The following is a 17,402-nucleotide window of genomic DNA, read 5'->3' as shown; positions in this document are numbered from 1 at the left end:
TCCTGTCTACCTCTTTTGCCCCATTGTGTTATTACATACTGATATACACTTATGGTTGTGTGACTGGTGGCCCTATATCCCCATAATGTAATATCCTCTATGGAAGAAGATGTGTGACTGGGGATCCATCTCCTGTCTATCTTTTTTGCCCCATTGTGTCATTATATTGATATACATGTTTGGTTGTGTGATTGGTGGCCCTATATCCTCATAATGCAACATCTGATCATGCGGTTATCAAATTATCTAGTTCACTAGTCACCTAGGGCAATATTATCATTCTCTGTGTTCCTGGGTTTAGGGCGCCGCTACTGACGTGTGGGCGGGCGCTCCAGCCATTTAAGTTTACGGCCGTTTGATGGCGTACTTTGAGTGCTGATGATACGCGTGCGCACCTCTACAGCGTTATTTGACCCGGGCGATGAGCTCTATGAGGCTGCTTCGGATGAAGCCGCTTGGAGTGTGTTTTTATTTACATCTCCTAGGTTACAGTCCTGGTCATGTGTCGCTGTCACATGTTGTGTGGGCGGGTGCTCTTGCCGGCTGGGTTCACCGCGTCATATGGTGCGCTCTCCCGGCTTGATGTGCGCGTGCGCACTCTTGGGCAGGGTCATCATGGCTATGGGTGGTAAGCGAGCAGCCGGTGCAGGGGCATGACGTGGTATTCTTTACATGTATGGGGACACGTGAGTGGCTGGATGGTGAGCGTCTTTTTTTTATAAGTTATTGTTGATAGGCAGGGTGTATTTTAGGCACCGCTGCTGGGAGGATGTGGATTGGCCCGCACTTCTTTATGAGATAATATATGGGTTACTTTCTGATTGGGCTTATGTTCCTATGGTGATGACAGATGCATTTGCTGATTGGCTAATGAAAAAATAAACAATCCACGCAACTCCGTATATATTGATGTTTTTGGCCCTATGAAGTGATGATTGTACCTACGGTGATGGACTTTTAATATGTACATTGTTGATGTCTGTTTTGATGTATGTATATATGTTTTATCATTTGATATTTTGTAAAGGGGGTTGGCTCAATTGTGGTTGGTGTAGGTTGTAACATCGACACTATTTAAAGCCATCCCCTGACAGGATGTGTTATGCTTGACAAAGACCTCCGGGTCGAAACGTTGCTGTTACATGGCTCAATAAAGTTTTCATTTTTGAATATTACCGCTGGAAGGAGTGCTGGTTCTTTACTGCTTTCTTGGTTTCTGGCAATTGTGTCTCATTATCGGCCACCTCTTGTGACACTTTCCAACCATCGACTTCGTGTGACCGAGGCTACTCAAAGCTTTGGGCATCGCTCCATGCGATCTCATCTTGCCTCACTTCAAGTTGACCGGCAGAGAGTACGGAATCTTGAAATGGAAAACTGAACAGCTCTTCGGAGTGTCCAAGTGTGGGATCAGTTGTCTCAGGGCACTCAGCATGGTGGGAGGAAGGTGGATCAGGGTGAGGAATATCCAGTCTACACTCATTGCTACTCAGACTTCACCGTGTGGAAGACAAGGTGGTGGTGGTGGCTTAGTGACTGGAAGCATTATCCACAATCCAACCAACAACTTTTGACACTGCTCTGGCTTCAATAGTGGTGTGCTGCGATCCCATAGAAACTGGGACAGGAAGGTCGAGCGAGATGTGGGTCTTTGTTGTGGCCCTCTTTCAAGTAGGCCACGGCCTCATCCTCTGCATGCATCATCAGCTTTATGTCCACTTCCCCGTCCCTTGCCCTTTGACTTACCCATTTTAAATGGACTACTGAACTATTTCAAAATCTCAACACAAATGTATTTATTTGTAGCAAAATTATATGTGATCATCAGTAAAGCTACGATTTAAAAAAAAAAAGTGGAACAAGGCTAGCAGACAGAACTATGAAACGTATGCCTGCAAAGCTATGATTTTTCAAACACATTTTTCATACACCAGGTCTCAGCCTGACATAACAGACTGTATAAAATATTTTTGGGGGTGAATTTTTTTTAAAAAAAAAGGGGAACAAGGCTAGCACACAGAACTATGATATTTATGCCTGCAAAACTATGATTTTTTTTTCCACCACCGATACACCAGGCTGCAGCCACAGATAACAGACTGTCTATTTTTTTTTCTCTTGTGTGTGAAATTTGGCAAAAAATTAAAAATGAGTACAACAAGGCTACCAGACAGAATTATGAAACTTATGCCTGCGAAGCTACGATTTTTCCACCCCAGATACACAAGGCCTCAGCCTGGCATAATAGACTATATAATTTTTTTGGGGGGTTGTAGAATTTTTAAAATAAAAAAAAAGAGTGGAACAAGGCTAGCAGACAGAACTATGAAACTTATGCCTGGGAAGCTGCGATTTTTCAGACACAGATACACCAGACCTCAGCCTGACATAACAGACTGTATAATTTTTTTTTTTTTTTGGGGGGGGGGGTTTGGATAATTTTTAACATAAAAAAAAGAGTGGAAAAAGGCTAGCAGACAGAACTATGAAACTTATGCCTGCGAAGCTACGATTTTTCCACCACAGATACACAAGGCCTCAGCCTGACTTAACAGACTGTATAAAATATATTTTTTTTTTACGTAGCGCTGCAGTCTCGGGACCCCCAAATTAGCTCTAAAAAGGACTGTTGGTTTGTCAATAGTTGTGCACTCTAGAGTTGCAGGCCTGCGCTAACTATTAAAAGCACGATTTTGACCCTATCTCAGCAGCAGCTCTTTCTTCACTCGCTAAGTCCAGAGCAGAATGCAGCGAGCAGGGCAGCACCAGGTCTCTTATAGACCTGATGACGCTGTGCGGCCAGCCAATCACTGTAATACCACAACAAAGATGGCTGCGGCATTACAGTGCATGGCTGACAATCCCTGCCCTGTCTTTGGCACTCTAAAGAGCACCAGAATTGCAGGTCAGAGACCCGAGCTACCGCCCTATAATCACGGAAATACTCGGTGCTAGCTGAGTACACCGAGCATAGTGATACTCAGGCAAGTACCGAGTAGTGGCGAGCACGTTCGCTCATCACTATAAAAGACACACTGGCTCTCCCAGGCTTGATGTATGCTAAAGCTGCTGGTGGTTCGACAGGCTTTGTGTGTAGTCCTGACTCAGTTGCATATGTGCTAGACACAATAAAACAAATAACTACCGCGCTACAGACCTGAAGTGCTGAACACATTGTGTGCATAAATGCGAGCCGGTTACTGGTAAAGTGTAATTGGGGAATGCAGCACTTAGTTCCCAAAGAGCATGGTGTACATCCTGGTATCCCAGTGCTGGGATAGTCTCTGTAGAGTTGGTGGCAAGCCTTGGAGCATTCTCCCATTACTATGCCTCCCCTGGTGCCAGCGGAGATACTACGAGCTGGTGGTGATCTCCAGCCGGAAGCACCGCCATGCAGTAGCAAGGTGAGCGGGGGGCCTGGTAGAAATGACGTTAACAATCCTCAATGATGGGTTCATGAAAGGGCCAAAAACTGATGTGTTTCAAAGGATACAGTCCTTCGTCAGGGTTTGGTCCATTCATCTGAACCATCTATATATGTCCATGCATACCTCCTCTGCTAAGCCCCATTGGTTTGCCAAAAACCACATGAGCAGGAATGGTTGTACATGGTATCTGGATATAAAGGCATAATTGTGGTAACTGCCTATGTAGTGGAAATAGAGATTAAAACTGTATTTTTATGTCTATTATTGCGCGTTGTGATCCTAGTCTTGTAATCTGAAACATTAATGCTCTATGGATACAATGTATCCTTTGATGCTTTTGATGTTGGGTCAGTAGTAAATCTCAGCAAAGAGCCATCATATACTGTGCTTCCTGAACCCACTGGTATATTTAATGTATATGCATGTACATGTACAACAGAGGACCCCCAAAAAAGTATATTTGCTAAAGACTATTAATTTTTTTATTAGCTATTTTATATAAAACTAGATGGTGGCCCGATTCTAACATATCGGGTATTCTAGAATATGTAGGTAGTATATAGCACAGGCTATGTACTATATTGCACAGTGACGTGGTATATAACACAACCGACGTAGTATATAACAGAGCTACATAGTATGTAACACAGCCACATAGTATATAACATAGCCACGTAGTGTATTGCACAGCTACGTAGTGTATTGCACAGGCACATAGTATATTGGTCAGCCACGTAGTATATAGCAGAGCCACGTAGTATATAGCATAGCCACATAGTATATTGCACAGGCACATAGTATATTGCATAGCCACGTAGTATATAACACAGTCACATAGTGTATTGCACAGCTACGTAGTGTATTGCACAGCTATGTAGTATATTGGTCAGCGATGTAGTATATAGCAGAGCCACATAGTATATAAAATAGCCACGTAGTATATTGTAGAGGCACGTAGTATATTGCACAGCCACATAGTATATAACAGAGCCACGTAGTATATTGCACAGTCGACGTAGTATATAACAGAACCGACACAGCCACATAGTATATTGCACAGCTACGTAGTATATAACACAGAGCACATAGTATATTGGACAGTCACGTTGTATATTGCACAGTCACGCTGTATATTGCCCAGCTACATAGTATATAGCACAGAGATGTAGTATATAACAGAGCCCATGCAGCATGTAACACAGCCCACGCAGTATATAGCAATGTGGGCACTATATGCGTGGTTAAAAAAGACTTAAAATAAAAAATAGTGAAAAAAGACCTAGCACTCAACTTGATGCTTTAGTGAAGTATTTATTGTAGTACCCAACAAACGTTTCGGTCCGTCATATGGACCTTCATCAGTAACTACATGTGAACAAACAATCAAAATGAACCAAACAAAACTAAATGGAATAACAACACAAACAAAGTATATACATTGCTCAAGATAAGGAGAATAACAGCATCTATATCATGACGGGTTCAATAAGAGAACTGAAAAAATGCTGTGAGAGACCGTATAGAATAAGGTGGCACCGTCTAACCCACTAGGTGGAGTGCTAGGTACATAGTGAAACTATGTACCCACTATGTACCCACTATGTACCTAGCACTCCACCTAGTGGGTTAGACGGTGCCACCTTATTCTATACGGTCTCTCACAGCATTTTTTCAGTTCTTTTATTGAACCCGTCATGATATAGATGCTGTTATTCTCCTTATCTTGAGCAATGTATATACTTTGTTTGTGTTGTTATTCCATTTAGTTTTGTTTGGTTCATTTTGATTGTTTGTTCACATGTAGTTACTGATGAAGGTCCATATGACGGACCGAAACGTTTGTTGGGTACTACAATAAATACTTCACTAAAGCATCAAGTTGAGTGGTAGGTCTTTTTTCACTATTATATTAAGGTGTGGGAGCCTACCTTAGCACCATCCTAGCAGTTTGTGCACACGCTTTTCTCTTACGTTAAAATAAAAAATAAACATATACTCACCTTCCGAAGGCCCCTTGAAGTCCTGGCACCTGTGTGCGGTGCACATGGCAGCTTCCGGTCCCAGGGTTGGTATGAGCGCAGGACCTGTGATGACGTCACGGTCACATGACCGTGACATCATGGCAGGTCCTTCTCGCATAGCATCCTTGGCACCGAAACCTGCCGCTTGCACTGCCGAGGACGGCGCGCGATGTCGGTGAAGGTGAGAATAACCTTTTTTTTTTATTATTATTATTTGTAACATTAGATCTTTTTACTATTGATGCTGCATACGCAGCATCAATAGTAAAAAGTTGGTCACACAGGGTTAATAGCTGTGTTAACGGAGTGCGTAACACCGGGGTCCGTTAACGTTGGCTTAAACCCTGTGTGAGCGCTCAGCGCTGACTGCAGGGCAGTAAAGCAGCGGCCATTTCACTGCCAGACTATGGGCGTCGCTGATTCGTCGTGGCAATGGTCATGGGCGTTTTGCCACTACCAATCAGTTACTTTGATTTCCATGACGGACATAGGCCACGACCAATGAATATCCGTGACAGACAGACAGAAGGACAGACGGAAGTGACCCTTAGACAATTATATAGTAGATACCTAGTTTTTCTATAAAATAAACTTTATTACTAAAAGTGTCTTAAAAATACATACTTCCAACAGGTGGCGCTATAGAGTTAAGTCCTCTTTTTCTCAGAAGAGGCAATTTGCATATTAAAAATACATAAGCGTATCCTTTTGCCAAGTAGCACCCATTACCCCCTTCGATTTATTAATTTCCTATTTTTGAAATATTTTAGAGTACTTTCATATGTGCGTCTTGCAGCCATATAAAAATAATTATTTTTTTTATTTTTATTATTATTTTGTTAAAAAAATGTATTTATTTTCTAAAAAAAAAACTAAAAGTGCATGTGCATCTGCCACCTTAGAAAGCATATAGTTCTATTTCGTGGTTAAGCCCCTTAGGGACCAAGCTGTCTAGTGTGAAAATCCATCTGGATTCAATCCTAGACATTTGTTTTAGAAAGTCTCTTCCTCTTGGATATATCCAGACAATTCAGATACCACAAAAAATGGGCCCCCGTACAGGTTCGGTTATGTTTGTCCATAAAATGGCATAATAGTGGGTGCCCAATGAAGCCCTTATTAATGTCATCCGAATGTTCCTTTATTGTGCCTATTAACCTTCGTCAGGCTGCATAATTTTACAATGTTAACAGGCTGCAGAGGTACAATTGTACCTTCATATATACCTCCACTGTGGGAAGACTTTCTCCTTTACTTGGTTTCAGAAACTAAAGTTCATTCAGCTACAAATGTTATGCTGATATCTATTGGCCAGTGTTGTTACTGCTCACTTATGTTGCTGTCAATTAAGTTGATTCAAACTGGAAGTGGCTTCTACTTCTCTTCCTGCCTCCCTCCTCTCAGTAGCCATTTTGCTGTTCATCTCATTGCTGTGAGCACACACATTTCTAGGCTTGTGAAGTCTTCAATTTATTGGAAAGGTAGGAAAGTCTCACAGCATCTAACAGCCAGTTATACCTTCATTCGCCTTATGTGGGGACAGAACAGTCAGAAATTGTCTTTGAGCCTGGACTTGGCTTACATATATTTTGTATGAAACTTATCACTATAGGTATGATTTTTATATGAAAAATGGATAATAATTAGTATCTACATATTGTTTTACGATGTTTTACTTATATTCAGCACAAAATAAAGATGGTGGCTCTGTTACAATTTTCCTATTGGTCGAAAAAACAGACTAGAAAGTCTTGTGTGGTTTGTGTGAAACCCATTTGCGATGAACACTCGGTAGCAAAGACAACATGCATTACTTGCGAAGAAAATCAATAAAAAAAAGTTTCTTACATTTTCTTTTATAATGTAAATGAACAGTATACAGTTTAATAATAAAATAGCATTATCATTAAAAAAAATATTATTCTTTTTTCCTTGCATTATCTTCATTCAAAATATATGAGGGTACATTTGTACCTATGCAGCTTGTTATGGATGCAAAAATATCTCAACCCCTTATCTCGGAAGGGGGTGGAGATATTTTATTGATATTTGGCCAATATATTCTGGACCAAAACTGCAGAGATGTCACGAAATTTCAGCCCTCTACGGCTTTTCGAAAAAAAGTTATTGCAATTTTAAAACGGAATAGTTACAATTGTACCTACTCAGCCGGACGAAGGTTAACAGTCTCTTAGTTTGGCCTATGTATATTTTCTCACAAGGGCACCTGATAATGTAGATGACCCCTGTGGAATGGCATAAAATATTATCTTTAATGGTAAACTTCTTAGTCTTGTTTTAATCAGTGAAGGTTGTTTGGAGCGATTTTTTGTTTGTTGTACATATACAGCAAGAACACCTGCCACATGGTGTAAAGCCCATACTAGGTGATAAAGAAAGTTTCATGGGTGATACTTTTTTAGTTGTTGACGTTGTTGTTCTAATTGTAGGGGCTGTGAGGTTGTCTATTGTTTGGGCTTTTCTATAAGCAAAACTAGGGTGGGCTGGTATTAATTACCCTGTATTTATGTGTCTATGGAGAATAGGCCAATGTTTACAGATAATATTGGTGAACCTCCTATGGCCAGAGACTACGTACAACCATTCCTGCTCATGTGGTTTCAGCGAACCAATGGGGCTTGGCAGAGAAGGTATGCGTGGGCATATATAGATGGGTCAGATGAATGGACCATACCCTGATGAAAAAGGACTGTGTCCTTTGAAACACATCAGTCTTTTGTCCATTCACAAGCCCGTCATTGAGGACTGGTGACGTCAACTCTACCACGCCCCCCGCTCACCCCAATACTGCACTTCGGCACTTCCGGCCGGAGCTCACCGCCAGCTCATATTATCTCCGCTAGCACCAGGGGAGGCATAAAAACGGAAGGATGCTTCAAAGGCTTGCCACTTACTCTATGGAGACTACACAAGCACCGCGCTACCAGGATGCACACCATGCTCTTCAGGAACTAAGTGCTGCATTCCACAATTACACTTTACCAGTAACTCGCTCGCATTTATGCACATCGTATGTCCAGCACTTCAGGTCTGTAGCATGGTAGTTATTTGTCTTATAGCATCACTAAACATGTCATCTGTCATAGGTTTTTCCTGAGTAAACACTGCAGAGAAAGAAAGCCATTTGATTGGCCCCTGGCAGGGTTCTCACATATGTAAAGGGCTCAGGATTTAAGCTCCTTCTACACACAGCAGACAACGGTTATATTAAATAGCCGACATCTGTCTCTAGAGCTCTGGCCAAATCTGTTAACCATTTAAATGCCAGTGTTGATCACTACTTGGTGTGAGTGGCTCTGGAATTCAGATCTCGCACACCCATACAAGTTTATGGAATGAGGACAAAAAGGTACGCCGGTATAGAAAAATATAAAACTTTGTCTTTAATGGAAAAAATGCATAAAAACAGGCACAATGTGGACAATACTGTATATAGATCCCAGAGAGCTACCAACCGACGCGTTTCGACACTCTGGTCTTAATCATGGTTGATACCATGATTAAGATCGGCATGCGAAACACATTGTTTAGAACTTGTACACCCAAGCCCAGGCGGCTCCATGCGTGGCACTCATTCTTGGAAAGAGACAGCAAATGATGAGCTGACTTCCCCCATTCCCCATTCCTTTTTTATACACATACAAGTCTATGGGTGCATGTGATGGATGCCGTCCAAGAGCAGTACGTTTACTGCTGACCCAGAGAATGGAGAAGTTGGAGAAATTAAGTTCTCCGTACTCTCCACACCTGTTCTGCGATTCTCTCTTGCAAAAGAATCGGATCACACTAAAATGACACTTGGATCAAATTCTCACAGAGTTTGATCTGAGTGTCATTAACATAATGAGCCTGATCTTATTGCATGGGAGAATATACGCCTGTGCCTTATGGTTACTTTTTCTTACTTGACTCCATCCCATTTTTTGCATGATAACTTAAGATACCAGTGAACCAATAAATTGTTAGAATTTCCCTAACTAAAATATCCCTTATACTTGTATGTATCTCACTGGAGTTAATAAGGCAGAATGCGCATGGATTTCTGCAATTAATATTCAGATGAATGTGACAGCTGCAAAAATGTCTGCAAGAAATATTCCACACCTGAATATGCAAAGATGCTTTATGGAACATACAGTGCAATTACCATAATGTAACAATGCTAAAATGAAACAGGAACTCATGCAAAATGTCTTTGTCTTATAGGACGATGCTTATTCCTTAAGGCACATTTTGAAAATGCTGAACTTTTAAATTTAAAATCAGTCTATCTGGAAGGAGAAGAAGTGAATTTTAGGTGTAAATCTCCTTTTCAGACACGAGATGGAAAGACCAGTGGAATTAAAACGTGTCTCCCTAATGGAGAATTTACTACAGTGAAATGTTCTAGTAAGTATAATTAATTATTTGCAGGATACTTTTAAGTTATGCAAATCAAGTTATTAGCAGGTATCTCTAAGATCTGCAAATGAATAAATATTTAAGCACCTGACTCCAAACTGTGGCTTGTGAGAGGGATATAAATGCCTGGTTGAAAGGGATTTATGTTTAGCCACATAAAAAATCGGATTAATTCTTGTGATGTCTCCTGTTCATCAATCTGCCAATTACTATTACTTGTCGTTAACTGAGAGGGACATAATCTGCGAAATGAGAGCCCCTGGTTTATCACTCCTGCTGATTGCTATATGCATAGGACAAGATGTCATCACTGTTCAACCTTACGTATCACAGTGGTTGGTAGAACAATGATGAACTGGAATGTTGGCAAGAGATGCACAAATGCGAAACTCTGTATAGACAGATAATCAGATTCAATAATTGCCACACAGTGATTCATTCTATACTACACATAAAAAATAGACAGCACATACAAGCTTAAGTGTGTCTATGCAACACAGTGTCTATGCAAATCATTTGAATGTATTTGCACATCATTGGGTTTTGAGTAAGACATCCAGCTAGGGATTATGGTGTGTGATGATAGTCTTCATTCCAGGCACACTAACAGCTCAGCATCAGAATACTTTGGTCATGGAAAAAGTGGTATAGCAATTTCTCCAAAATGTTCCAAAAGCTGTTTTTCAACATAACAACACCAGTGTCATGGTTTCATCACTCACTGTGAAATAGAGACGCTGTCAGTGACAGCTCAGCCATCCTATAGAATATGGAATGTGCTGTACTGTTAGTATTCTGAATGACAGCCCAGTCTTCCAATTTGAGGCTGGGGCATGTTGAGCTGTCCACATTTTGATTGACAGTTCTGCTGCTGAATTTGTCTAGACTTCGGGCCTTCTTCCAGGTGTCTCACGTTCTTGATTATTGGCTAAGTATTTAGTTAGACAGCTATAAGCAGGCCTTTGTCAGCTGCAGCTTTGCTCTGTGTTGTGTGTGCTTTGCTCTGTTTCTGATTTCCTGATCTTGGACCATGGATTTGCCGTGACTATTAATGTGTGTAATCCCCTTTGCTCTTGACGCTCTCTAACCTTAGGTACCAAACCCCGGACTTGGCTTCTGATTATACCTTTCTCTTTTCCCTTTAACTTGACGCACGCTTCTGGTATTTGTATTGCTCCTCTGTAATATGATCCCTCTTAGTATCTGACCTCGGAACCTCTGACTACCCTTGTGTCACGGCTTGTCAGTGAGTAGTAACTCAGTGTCACAACCAAGCTGCATGTTGTTCAAGTGAAAAGCCTGCATGGCCCAAACATACTACCATTAAACTATGCCCATGACCAAGATCCGAGATTAACAGAATCAATGTCTATTTCTATACATAAATATGGAAATCTAAGCTCTGATCTTCACAAATTTGTACCTCCAGAAAAAGCATTCAGTGTCACGGTTTGCTATAGATATCCTGATTTGAACCTTACTTCGCAGCATCACAAGCACACCCAGAGTGCCAGACATATTTTGACTTTATTTAAATATGATACCATGGCTTGCATTGTCTCTGGACTTGTCTTACACCATGCATGTCGGGGAGATAATGTGTCAGCAAATGTAAAAGAAGCCTCCAGCAGCATTTCTTGATGATAATGCATTCACTATGGCATAGTATTTCTTAGAGACCATTAGTAACCTCATTGATAGAATGAACTGCATGTAAAAGCATGTATTTATGAATGTGATTGCTCAGACTCAATAATCAAGATTTTTGAAAACTTTATTTCCATTTTTTCATCATTTGCATTTCAACTTTGTCAGAAATTCAGCCCTGACATTTGAAAGCACATATGCCTCCATATAATAATATTATTAATAATTATTATAATAATAAGGGTCACCCTGTGCATCACAATAATACTAAGTAAAAAGTCTCACTGTGCCTTTTTGTAATAATAATAATAATAATAATAATAATGGTCCCCCATGACTCATTGTAATTATAAAGCCATGCTGTGCTTACTTATAATAATTATTATTATAATTATGCCCTATTGTGCCTCCTTTAATAATGATCCACAGTTGTACCTCCAGGAAGCATCTCTGAATCCCAGGTTGCAGGGAACAGTGTTTTCAGAGTATTATGCCACGTTTACGGACTGACAATAAAACATACAAAACTGAAGATAAAATGGATTTTACTGGAAAAACTGTTAAGAAACATTCTTTCCAGGATAATGACTTGTATATAAGGTAAAATAAATAAGAGAAAAAAATGCTTCCCCAAACTTAGGTCTATGTTTTGTGGTAGTGTTTTTGCTGCATTTTTGCAAGTTTGTATTGCTTTCAATAGTGAAAAAAACATTCACCAGAAAATGTTATTTTAACATTTTACTACCTAATCTGGCCATGTGGTGTGTGAGACATGAGCAGACACATCCTGTTTAATTTATGAAGGCGGGACTCTGAAAGTCAGAAAGTTTCTTTTTCTCAGGTGGCTCTCACTATTTGTAGAGGGCCATTGGGCAGTCCTTACTATTGTGAAAGGGCCAACAGTTGGCCCTCACTATTGTTAGAGGTCCATAAGTCGGCCCTGACTATTGTCAGAAGGCCATCAGGCGGCCATCACTATAATTTTAGAGGCCCATCAACCGGCCCTCACTAAGTAATTTTGGAGAGTCAGCGGCCTGCTATGCTTTACATAGCCGTACATTGCTTTTGCAATATAATTTATACATCTGAGGTGGGCAAATTTATTTTTCTCTATTAACACTGCAAAGTTTGAAACTTGGAGAGCCAGCAGGTGGCAGCCACTGTTTTTAGAGGGCCAGCAGATGTCTTGTGGACAATTGAGACCAAGATAGATCTTTCTGGTATCAAGGTGTAAGGAGATTGAAAAATGTTGCTGCTTTACCTTTCCTCCTTAAAGGGAGTCTGTCACCCCCAAAATAGTATATGAGCTGCGGCCACCGGCATCAGGGGCTTATCTACAGCATTCTGTAATGCTGTAGATAAGCCGCCGATGTAACCTGAAAGATGAGAAATAAAGGTTATATTATACTCACCCAGGGGCGGTCCCGCTGCGGTCTGGGTCCGATGGGCATTGTGGTCTGGTCCAGCGCCTCCTATCTTCATCAGATGACATCCTCTTCTTGTCTTCTTGCTGCAGCTCTGGCGCAGGCATACTTTGTCTGCCCTGTTGAGGGCCTCTCTGACCTTTCCTGGCACCTGCGCACTGCAGTACTTTGCTCTGCCCTCAACCTCAGAAAGCTGGGTTTGCATCCTAGGTCATGGGTGTTCCAGCAGGACAATGACCCTAAACAAACTTCATGAAGCACTCAGAAATGGGTAACAGCAAAGCACTGGAGACTTCTGAAGTGATAATTCCAGCTCCAGTAGCATAAAATCTCCCACTACTACTTCTTACACACAGATACTACAGAGAAATTGTGAATGGAAACATTAAATCAGTTAATTTTGCCTGTTTTGATAAATTTCTGAGTAGAAATCACTGTAAAAAGCATGAATCTGTCAATGAGTGTATGGAAAAAAGCAATCAAGTTATGGATTGTGAAAGAGATGTGTGTGACAAGAATGAGCACTAATGTTCAGCAGATGATACCTAGCATCTATCCCTACACTAAATACAGCTAACAATGGTATTAACAGGGAACAGAATAGATGTTACCTTGATTTTTTTTGTTTGATTACAGCTGCAAGGACTATAAGTCAATAATCCCTGACTAAATGCCTTTAGTTCGCTATCCCTACTGCGACAGCTCACCCTACACCAATTGCACATAAGGGCGGTATTATTATATGATGGTGACCACTATCTTCTATATTTACTGAACAAAGTCTCCTGTCCCAGCTGTGAAATCCTATATGTAATGTGAAAACTCCCTATGTGGCAACCACCTGACAGCCCACAACAAGGCACTGGATCATATACTATTAGAACCCACAGGCTCTTTTGGTTTCCAAAAATGTTCCCTGAACTAGAAGGTGGAGTCTCAGAAATGCATTTTTCCCATTTCTAAGGAATGGGTCTCCTACACCGGTAAAGTATATATACTAAGTGCAAGGGATGCCAAAAATTAGGAGGCACTCCAATAGCCCTTTGAAGAGATGTAGTGAAAGGCCTAAGAAAACAATTTATTCCCATTAATAAGGAATGGGTATAATAGACTGGTAATGCCCATGTTGATATGGTGGTGGAGGAGGAGGAGAAGGAGGAGGATGATGACACAAAAAAGACAAAATCCTGAAGCATATACCCATGTTTGGGTGGGAAGGGGGTGCATGGGAATAGACCTGAAAAATGGATTTGGGTTTATGTTCCACTGCTGTCAACTGGTGGTGTTGTCAAGTGTTGGCTGTTTTAGCATTTGCTCATTTTGAAAAGAGTCAGCATGTCAGTATTTTCAGTTGACATGTCCCCCAGCGGCACTAATAACTGCAGATTTATTTGTCGAACATAGCAGAAATCCATTCTAGTCAATGGGAGGCAAAACAATCGTATACACAACACCTTCAAACAGGCACAAAAGCTGCCAAAACACATCAAATTAGGGGCAGACATCAGGAAAGTGGCCTCAATTCACCCACAGTACAAATTTAAGAATAGCATGGCAGCAATCAGCCATGCATAAGGTATCGGGGTCTGGGCCAGCATTTACAGCTTTGAATTGAACGTCAAATTAAGACGAGGTGGGTGAGGGATCAATCTAGGCCTGCTGTACTGGGAGCCCTGATACAACAGGCAATTTCTTAGAATACTATTGGCAGAAAAATGTAAGGATAGTAACATGGGTAGTTGATTCAAAGGAAGTGGAGGCCTGCTGGTCTCGGAGGCCTACTGCTACAGGCAAAACACATGAAGGAGAGCCAAAAAGGATTCTACACATTTACCAAAATGAGTGGCAGACACCAACAAAGTAGCATCAATTTCACCAAAGCAGAAATAGTATAATAGGGAACGAAACCTCTTACACTACAGCCAACCCAGCAGAGGGCGAGACCCAGTCAGGAGTATTCACATTTCAAACAATTAGTGGCAGACGCCAACAAAGTGGCATCAATTCCACCACAGTAGAAATAGCATAATAGGGACCAACACCTCATACACTGCATCTAACTCAGCAGATGGACATCCAACCAAGAGTGTACACAGTTCCAAAAATTAGTGGCTGACACGACAAAAGTGGCATCAATTTCACCACAGTAGTAATAGTATAATAGGGAGCGACATATCTTCCACTACAGCCAACCCATCACATGGATACCCTACCGGGAGTGTTCACATTTTTAAAAATTAGGGCCTTACACCACTGAAGTAGAAATAGTATAATGGAGAACAATATCTCTTTCACTACAGCCAGATTGTGATTGTGAATAAACGACAAATTTTTATCTTCAACTTGCCTGGACTTCTAAATGCACAGCAGCGCGGAGGGTATCCATGATTTTCCCTGTTTTAGACTACGATTAGGTCACTAGTTTGACCTGTGGATCTGCAGCAGCTGTTGATTTTGATGAGTTTGCATGCTCTTGTTAAAGATACATCAAGTGAGTGTAGTCTGATATCTCCATCAGATAAGACCCTATTGGCGCTTTTTTCTCCTACAGTCTCAATTATTACTACAGCCAACCCAGCAGAATGAGAGTCCCAACCAGGACTCTCCACATTTCCAAAAATTTGTGGCAGACACCACCAAAGTAGCATCAATATTACAGTAGAAATAGTATAATAGGGATCAACATCTCTGCCGCTACAGCCAACCCATCACATGGACACCCAACCAGTAGTGATTTCTAGAAATCCAACCCACTATGCTGTAACATCTGGATACTGTGTTTTTGACGCTGTAGACATATGTAGCACCAAACCCCCAACAAATCCTGAACGTGGGAACATACCCTAAAGGTTATTGTAGGCACATATGTAAACATACTTAATGCAAGCCCCTGAAAATATATCAGTAAAAGGGGCGATTGGGATCATGTTGACCCCCTCCCTCTCTTTTTCATTCATTAATCAGCTTATTGTGGTTTATTTGAAATGGTATGTTTTCTCCTTCCCCCTTTTATTTTGTTCAGGTAAATGGTTTTGGTAATGACCTTCTAAAAGAATATGCTGTCAGTTCACATGTGCAGGCAGTTTTGCGCAACAAGTCTCTGATTGGCAGATGTCAGATTTGGCAGGAAGACTCTTTTCTTTATAAACTGTGACTCACTGGTTCCAGTCCTGTCAGATTGAAGAGATCAACACTGAGGCATCTCCCCGTCCACCCACCCTTGATGTTAAGATTATATTTGTTGTTGTGTTAATTTGAGGGAGTCCCCAGCTGATGCTGATTGGACAGGATTTTTTAATGGATTGATAAAATATTTAGATTGATGATTTATTTAATGGTTGAATAAAAATTATTATGTGGTTTAATGATTTGTAATGTTTTGGTAACCCTAAATAAACACCGCGGACTGTGATTGGTTGCTATGGGCACCAAAAACACTTTTCCTTTTATTCAATTTAAAAAAAAAACTGTCCCCACTAATACATATAAACTATATTTCTACATCATTCCCATGGTTCTACTCTGTAAAAGGACTGTCATTTTTACAAATTTTGCTGCCTCCATATTTTTAGTTATTATATCTTGATTTTATATTGTACTAGCTGAAGAGCCCAGCGTTGCCCTGGCATAGTAACTAACTATTTGTGTGTCATGATCCAGACCGGGTTTTGAGTCCTATTTTCCCCTTTTTCTGGTCTGGTCATGTCAAGGGTTAACTTTCTGGTCTCAGGTTTGCTATTTATTTCCATTGCGTCCTGCAGACCATGTCAGTTATAGTTTCATGTATTGACTTCCTGGTTTTGACATGGCTTGGAACCTGACTTTTTGTTTTGTCTCTTGTCTTTGGCATATCTGCTCCTGACCAGCACTGACCCATTTGGCTTGTTTTTTACTCTGCGTTTGCTTATTCCTTTTGTACTGCGCTACAGTCTTATATCAACCTGGCTTGTTTTACTTTTATGCTGCCACCTGGTGGTGGCCTCGCCGCTGCATTGCAGGTCTGGCCTTGCTGTGTGCAGTCCTCCCTCCACTGTATTGCCATCTAGTGGAGTTTGCATTTACCTGCATTATAGCGGCGTGACACTGTGGTTAGTTATAACAAATTATAATGAAGAAAAATAAAAATAAATTGTTGCTGTTGAACATAGCAATGCTCCCACACTGGTACACGGAACACAGCCGGCGCCATTTTGTTGAATCAAAAGTTTTTTTAACACAATATTAACACCTTAATGACTGCAGATACGACTTTTAATGGTAGCAGTTAAGGGGCCATATTCCTCCTGCACCTCACACTCCTCTTGTCAAGGCTCCCGGGTGTAACTACTTCCGGGAAGCTACTCACCGCAGTAAGGGAGCCCAGAGCAGAATGGCAGAGAACTCACCAGGTAGAAGGCATGACCTGAACCATGTGACAGAGGGGGAGTGGCCAGGGGCGGAGCCAGGCACCGGGGTGCAAA

The 17,402-nt window shown here is 41.1% G+C and overlaps 1 protein-coding gene across 1 annotated transcript in view; it reads left to right on the top strand.

Annotated features, from left to right (window-relative positions):
• Positions 1-17,402, top strand: part of LOC143787637 (coagulation factor XIII B chain-like) — a 574,339-nt gene that overhangs the window by 178,954 nt on the left and 377,983 nt on the right. The window contains exon 4 of the mRNA XM_077276562.1: positions 9,677-9,859. Within this exon, the coding sequence (XP_077132677.1) occupies positions 9,677-9,859 (183 nt within the window). The remainder of the gene's footprint in view (positions 1-9,676; positions 9,860-17,402) is intronic.

This window comes from Ranitomeya variabilis, chromosome 8 (assembly GCF_051348905.1).
Source record: "Ranitomeya variabilis isolate aRanVar5 chromosome 8, aRanVar5.hap1, whole genome shotgun sequence".
NCBI classification, from domain to species: domain Eukaryota; kingdom Metazoa; phylum Chordata; class Amphibia; order Anura; family Dendrobatidae; genus Ranitomeya; species Ranitomeya variabilis.
This window is presented reverse-complemented; position numbering and strand designations above follow the sequence as displayed.